The sequence below is a fragment of the Diorhabda sublineata genome, chromosome 4 (genome assembly GCF_026230105.1).
Source record: "Diorhabda sublineata isolate icDioSubl1.1 chromosome 4, icDioSubl1.1, whole genome shotgun sequence".
Taxonomy (NCBI): Eukaryota; Metazoa; Arthropoda; class Insecta; order Coleoptera; family Chrysomelidae; genus Diorhabda; species Diorhabda sublineata.
This window is the reverse complement of record NC_079477.1, coordinates 2,606,407-2,614,285: the sequence shown is the minus strand read 5'-3', so window position 1 is coordinate 2,614,285 and position 7,879 is coordinate 2,606,407. Positions and strand designations below refer to the sequence as shown.

General features: G+C 32.5%; 1 protein-coding gene across 2 annotated transcripts; it reads right to left on the bottom strand.

Annotated features, from left to right (window-relative positions):
- Nucleotides 1–2,071: 2,071 nt before the first annotated feature.
- LOC130442867 (invertebrate-type lysozyme 6-like) lies at nt 2,072–7,072 on the bottom strand. 2 transcript variants are annotated; one of them, XM_056777250.1, is made up of 4 exons: nt 7,001–7,072; nt 4,191–4,283; nt 2,616–2,782; nt 2,072–2,284 (listed from the first exon to the last, which is right to left on the bottom strand). In XM_056777250.1, exons 1-4 carry the CDS (start codon nt 7,053–7,055, stop codon nt 2,132–2,134), a joined length of 468 nt encoding a protein of 155 aa, XP_056633228.1. In that variant the 5' UTR covers nt 7,056–7,072; the 3' UTR covers nt 2,072–2,131. The 2 variants fall into 2 exon arrangements, with proteins under 2 accessions (XP_056633228.1, XP_056633229.1); XM_056777251.1 differs by lacking the exon at nt 4,191–4,283 and having other exon boundaries at nt 7,001–7,065.
- Nucleotides 7,073–7,879: the final 807 nt, after the last annotated feature.

Here is a 7,879-nt window from a genome sequence, read left to right as displayed (position 1 = left end):
TGATGGAAATGTCAGAATAAAGACTAAAAACTGATTGACAGAAGCTACAAAAAATGACAGAGAAACGACTGCAAATGACAGAAAAGCAATTTATAGACAAAAGAACGAAATCCTGCAAAAGAACGATATTAAAAGGATAGAATGCAACGAAAACTGCCAAAAAATGCCAGAAGGGAAACAACTGACAGAAAAACTACAATAAAGGACTGAAAATTGAAAAAAAATTCTTTGAAATTGACAGAAGTGTCAAAAAAAATGACAGAAAAACTTCCAAACATTAGATAATTACGGAAAACTGACAAATGACAGAACGATTGAAATTTGATGGAAATGACAGAATAAAGACTAAAAACTGATTGACAGAAGCTACAAAAAATGACAGAGAAACGACTGCAAATGACAGAAAAGCAATTTATAGACAAAAGAACGAAATCCTGCAAAAGAACGATATTAAAAGGATAGAAATGCAACGAAAACTGCCAAAAAATGCCAGAAGGGAAACAACTGACAGAAAAACTACAATAAAGGACTGAAAATTGAAAAAAACTTCTTTGAAATTGACAGAAGTGTCAAAAATATGACAGAAAAACTTCCAAACATTAGAGAATTAAGAAAAAACTGACAAATGACAGAACGATTGAAATTTGATGGAAATGACAGAATAAAGACTAAAAACTGATTGACAGAAGCTACAAAAAATGACAGAGAAACGACTGCAAATGACAGAAAAGCAATTTATAGACAAAAGAACGAAATCCTGCAAAAGAACGATATTAAAAGGATAGAATGCAACGAAAACTGCCAAAAAATGCCAGAAGGGAAACAACTGACAGAAAAACTACAATAAAGGACTGAAAATTGAAAAAAAATTCTTTGAAATTGACAGAAGTGTCAAAAAAAATGACAGAAAAACTTCCAAACATTAGATAATTACGGAAAACTGACAAATGACAGAACGATTGAAATTTGATGGAAATGACAGAATAAAGACTAAAAACTGATTGACAGAAGCTACAAAAAATGACAGAGAAACGACTGCAAATGACAGAAAAGCAATTTATAGACAAAAGAACGAAATTCTGCAGAAGAACGATATTAAAATAATAGAAATGCAACGAAAACTGACAAAAAATGACAGAAACACAATTGAAAATTAGAAAAAGCAAAAAGGACGATATCCTGCAGAAAAATAATATTAAAATAATAGATATCTGACAAAACTGACAGGTAAACTATAATAGTTGACAAAATTATTAAAAACCGATGGAAAACGATTCATCGTTTCCTATGAACTGTCTGCAAATTGAACCAATTCGTAAATATTCAATTTATGTAAATTAGATTCATATACATTCGAATACTTTCTATTCGATTATGTAAATTTAATTCATTCGAAACCGTTTCATTTGAATTGTCTTCACGTAGAATCAATTCGTGAAGATTCAACTTATATAAGCTCAATGAATAATTTCATTTCATATGTATACGAATACTTCTTATTCGAACACATCGATTTCATTCGCAGATATTTGATTCAAACGAATTCAATTGATATTCGATTATGATCGATTCAGTCTCCGAATAGAATTAGGTAGATCGATTCATTCATGTCTGCTGAACTGTCTGAAATCTAACCTATACGAAACAAATCTGTTTATTCTATTCCTATTCGAATATTTTCCGATATCGACCTGAAGATATTAACAATTATCAATAATTACGTGTCAAATATGAAAGGCTCAATATCAAGTATAAAAAGTAAGTATTTTTGTGCAAAAAATCTAATAATTCTCACGTGGAAGTTACGGTAGGTATTTGATTTAATTATTATAGCCAAAACGAGCTTTTTTCATTTTTTTAATCAGTATAGAATATCAGGAACAAAACAATAACCCATTTTAAGTAAGTGTTCTAAGTTTGGAAACAACTTGAGGTGTTTGAGTACATCTAAATTTGTCGCGAGATTTCAGAAACAAACAACAAATTAAAGACAAGAAAAAATATAAACTCTTCTTTGAATATATTAAATACATTCTTCACTTTCAGATTTTCGGTAATAAAACATTGTTTTGCTAATTATATAATATATATTTACTAAAATAATTTTTTGACAGACTACCCAATTATGACATTACGGATCTGTCTCTTGATCAATATATTGCTTGCATTGTTCATACCGTTTTCGAATATTACCCTCAAGACTAGTACCTTTGCAACCATATGCGCCGTAATGATGAATCAATACAAAATCGTCGCAATCAATATCCCCGTCGTTATTGCAATCCTGAAAAATATTTCGAAAATCTGTGAAAAAAAATTGGTAACGTCTATTTGCTCGTGCACATTTAGATATCAGCTTGTATTGCTAATTTTGAACACTAATGCATCAGCTTATACTTACAGTATAACAAACTAAAATTAAAATTAGTCAGTTACATTATTGGAGAATCAAAATATTCAAATTCAAGCACAACTATGACTGCCATAATATACTGTTTTCTTTATTGGTGTTTTGATATTTGCTTAGGTTTTTTTTAGTGAAATCCAAAAAAAAAATATTTTTTTGTTCGTTTATAGGTAGTTTGATCGAATGAAATAATTGGTCTAAAACAAACCTCTTTGAACTTCCTCATATATCCTTGTACCGTTAAAGCCGAACAAAATAAAGTTTTTGTACAACTTTCAAAAGCGTCCGGAGCTTCAGAAGAAATACCACCGATTGTTGGTTTACCAGAACTCTTCCAATATACAGGGGTTATCGCGAAAGGTCCAATCGCGGAATCTACCAAAACGTGAATCAAATATTAAAATTTATCTAGACCAGTGGTCACCAAACTTTTGAGTGAGCTACCTAGGAATATTTGGCCAAAGAAACTACACAAAATGGAATTTAAACCAGTTTATTACAAACAAAATATTTATTTCTAGTATTAATCAAAATCAAAATATGTTGTGGCCGCCATTTTGATGCAGTTGTCTAAATATTCATCAGTCAGTCTGTTGCTTTATTAGTTTTTTACGAATTTCAGACTTGAAATAAAAAAGCTTCACACAAGAAAGTAGAGCTGAACATAGCTTTCAATCCCAATGCATCTTGAACCACAATTGGTTAGTTTTCTTTTGGGACTAGAGGCCAGACATTTTCAGTTGTAGATACAGATCATTCTGAAAATCAACAACTTCTATTTCGACGACAGCCCGATCTCCACAAAAACGTATTACAACACAAGTTGAAAAATCTTCTGCATCGATCTCTACAAAGGGAGAGTTGAAGAACTATGCCTTAAGCCTGGAAGAATTGCCATCTTGGTTATTGCCGGGGTGTTGTGGAGGATTTTGTTTGTCAGCGATCTGCTTCAAACTAGGAAAGTGCTTGTATTCAAACTGGGTTATATCTCGAGCTTTTTCGAAAATCATTCCATCGATTTTCTTATCTTTGACTTGAAGCTGCAAGCTTAAGCCATTCAACTTTCAGGATCTTCCAGTTCGGTGAGATGCTGACCCCGATCTTCCAAGAATTTCACCAGTGGATGTAGCAACTCTTTGAAACAGTGACTGCTGGTGTATGTTGCAATTGTAAGATAAAAATTTTGGTATGTCACTGTCTTTACGACACGCCTACCACTGTAGGAGCTCCATCCGTAGCTAGGGCCATCAACTTCTTCACAGGAATGTTTTCGGATCCAATATATATCATTTCCAGTTGTATCACAACAACTATCACGATGACAATCAGTTTTAAGCTACGAAATTAAATCAGAACCCAATTCTCCGGATCACTGTATTAGTAGAAAGATCTGCAGCTTCCAAAAATGCAATTTCCCATGCTGAACGATGCCCTTGGAAACCCGTTTTAAAAAAAATTAGCTGTTGTGCATTTAGCTGAGATTTTAACTGCATCAACTATTGAATTCGACGGATAATCTTTTTCAATTCCACCGTGAACTGTCTTGAAATGAAAATTTGTTTTCTTTCCAACAGAGACGCTCACATTACAAAGTAAACACACACATTTATAAAAATAATCACGGCACGGACATAACCTCACTCTAGCTACACGCGTGTCAATAACAACGAATCAAAACACGTGTAACAGTGTTGCCAACTCGCTGAACGTCACCGCGAGCTACCCAAAATTACCCCACTACTTGGCGACCATCGATCTAGACCGTGTATGATTAAAATATTACCTGCCCACGGTGTTGTAACGCTACATCTAGATATAGATTCACATATACATCCCAGGCATGCTTTAGAAACTGGCAGATCTTCACTAACGGCACCTATTGATAAGAATTAATGATAGATTGTCTTAAAAGTAATGCGATCTGATTGAGCTTGAGATTTTTGTTGTTCAAGATGGATATTTGATTATGAATGGTGATTAGCTGGGTTCTGGCGGTGCTACAACTAATGGATTAAGCATCAACTAACAAATAATGGGGAACCATTTGAGGGGAATGCACTACAACCACTCAAGGTCACATAAATGTTTGATAACTAGCCAAAAATTGGTCAAATACTGACTGTAATTATGGATTGTGAATCAAAATACGAGAATATTTGCTTGTGGTGTGACGAAAGGACAGACTTTAGTAAATTAGCTTCAAGCTTTTGAGCCATCTATCAAATAAGATGAGCTGATTTGATTAAAATTAAATATGACGTAAAATTAAATGGTCTGCACTTAAATGAGTTGAAATTACCTGAGATTTTATGCGAATAATATTAACTAACAATATAATCATTTCCACGTAGTTTTTTACCATAATCTGATAATACTAAACAGTAATGTAAACAAATTCCTAACCTCAAATTGTTACTAATATATTGTACATAGTTTAACAATGAGAATAACGAAGCTAAGTTTAACGAAACGAAAGTCAGCTGATCTGCATGCTTGAAATACTGCGACTTGCATTGCATTGCACTTTGTATTGCATCATGTCAAGCGGCATGGTGCAAGAAATTGCATGCAATTTCTTCCAAAGTCAAAATATTCATCCTGCATCATGGCTGCCACCATCAATAATTGGTAATAATCTGCTGCTGCCTTGATTTTGTAGTCTGATGTCAAATGTCAAATGTCATTGGATGCTTTTCATTAAAAAATATTGGGATTCGCATTGCATTGCAAGTTGAATTGAATAGTCTGATAATACTATTAAATTTCAAGCTATAAGCCGATTCAAAAACTTGACTTTCCGTTTAGCGTTGTCGTTCGCGGGTGACGTTTACAGTTTGACGTCTATTGACTCTACAAACTTGACATTAACCTAAAAATTCTGTTATTCTTATTGACGTGTATTTTTGTTTTCGTGATATTTTTGTTTGTAATTCGGGATTTATATTGTATAACGAAGTGTTTATTATTGGTAGCATTAGACAAAATCACGTGATAAACGCAAACGGATGTGATTGGCTGATAAAATTCGTTTATGTTGAAAGTCACCAACGGCAGATGGCGACGTCAAACGGCAACTATGAACGGTCTGATGCATGTTTTTAACAAACGGCAAACGGAAAGTCAAGTCAGGAATCTTCCTTAATTCCGATAAAGTTCAAACGACATTTTTTCATTAAGGGGACTGCTTTAAAAACAGCTCGAAGTAATCTAGAGTAAATTACAAGTAAATTCAAATAAATAGCCATGACATAAAATTAAATGTGATAATTATTATAACATGACCAGGATTTATTTAACACCAATTCTTAAAAATATATATAAATAATAATCATCATTTATTTATCTTTATTCTGAATCATTGTTTCTTAAATAAACATTTTTATTTCACGATTATGTTAATTATTATGATTCAGAATGTATTTTCCCAATTTATGTTGTAGAAATTTATTCTTAAAAGGATGTGGACATATCAATAAGATTACGAGGTACAACATAAAATTATTGACGTTTTTTAAAATATAAGTTTTTAAAAAATTGAAAGTCGTCGAAATCTAAACATATCATTCAAAATAATCGTGAAAATTGGGGGGATTAATAATTTTTTATGTATTTTCCTTTGCTTTGGAACCTTCACAAAAGTTTCTGCAAGTTTTTTGTTGTGAACGTCAACTGTGATAAGAAAGAATGAAATTTCGAAAGGCACTTCAATTGCTTTAATCAGATGAAACTCCAAATTTGTTTTTGTGGTGTGAAGTTGATCTCATGTGCTAACCGTTTAATTTTCGGTTCAATTAGATACTTCGAGTGTTGCTACTTAAGTTTTGAAATGGAAAAATAAAAACAAATATTCATAATTCGACATGGCTACCTCCAAAATATGTAATTTCATGTTTTGGCTGTTCAAAAACGTTTTTGTTTGAACTAATATGTCCTCGACAACTATTAGCTTCGAGCGCGAACAACTTTGGTTGGCTTGGATTGTCTTGAAAGACCCATACAATCGGATTCATGATTTATCACCTGTCATAATCTTTTGAAACACCGCGATTCAATGTTTTAAGCATTAATCGAGTGGAACTAAAGCCCAATCGAGCCTCAATCTCACGGTATGTCTCATGACGATCTCGCAATATCAGTTTACGTACAGCAACTATGTTTCCTGGTACAACAGTCAAGTTCACAAAAAGCGAAGTACGACCACGATTGAATTCGGAAAACCAGCGAAACAACGTCGCTCGAGAAGGTGTTTCATCAACAAAAGTCGAAGTGATTTGATCGGCACATTGTTGTTGGTTCAATCCACGTCGAAAGTCATAGAAAATTATCATTCATTCACCATTAAAAACGTCAAACTTCATCAGATTTGATATATTCACAACAGTGTTGCCATATATCAAAAGTTAAATAGCAGTCCTCGTACTTTTATACTATTCCAGTCTTTGTAAACGTTTTTTAAACACGAAAGTGGGTTGAAAATCACTGTAAAACCTGGCAGGTATCATTATGCATTTTGTTTTTGAAGTTTTATGAAATAATTCACGTTTAATAAGACATTTCAAGATAATTTACTATAAAGCAAAATGTTTTTCTCACCTAATATAAAGAAAGTTGAGACAATTACAACAATTGTACCTTCAGTAACAGTCATTGCTAAGATAAGAAAATTTGAACTGGCGGAATTGATTTATTTTATCAAGAAAACTTGAAATAAACCGAATGTATCAGTTGTGGTTAATGTAAGATAAGAGATACTGTACCAGGGGCGTAGCCACCACTAGCCGAATCAAAGATAAGAAGTCAACCAACAAAATTCGTAAATTGTTATTCACTCAATGGGAAATTTTTCCGATTCGGAACCAAAAAAAGCTTACAAAACATGCGCTACAAATAAATTTTAGGATACTTTTCATCTTGGCGAAAGAAAAAATAGTATAAGCACCCCGGGGGAAAAGTAGGGCATCCTCGCCCTCGATTTTTGTCACCCTCCAATTAAAATATCATCAAAAACGTCTTATCTAATATCATTCGATAATACCCAAGTTAACTCTGAGTACTTGTGAGATTAACTTGTGGAAAACTTTTAATTTCTGTGACTATTTAATTTTGATAGCTATTATTTTCGAATAATTCACCCCTAGATGACTTGGTACCATGTACATTTACAATTAATGCTTCTAAATGTTCTTAATTTTATGTCTATTTGGTTTTAAAATTAGTTTTGTTTTATAATTTTTAAGAGATTGATGAAAAATTGACTCTAATTTCAAGTCTTTATATAAAATATTATAAATTATGATTCATTAAATTAACTGCAAAAAGTTTTTCTTGATAAAAATTACACCGGAACGATGGAGAACTTTCAAACTTTATTTTCAGTTTGGTGGGAATTTAAAAAGCTCCATTCTTATTTTTTTATCTAATTTGACCGGACTATATTCCTAAAAAACAATCTTGACTTATCATCGACCCACT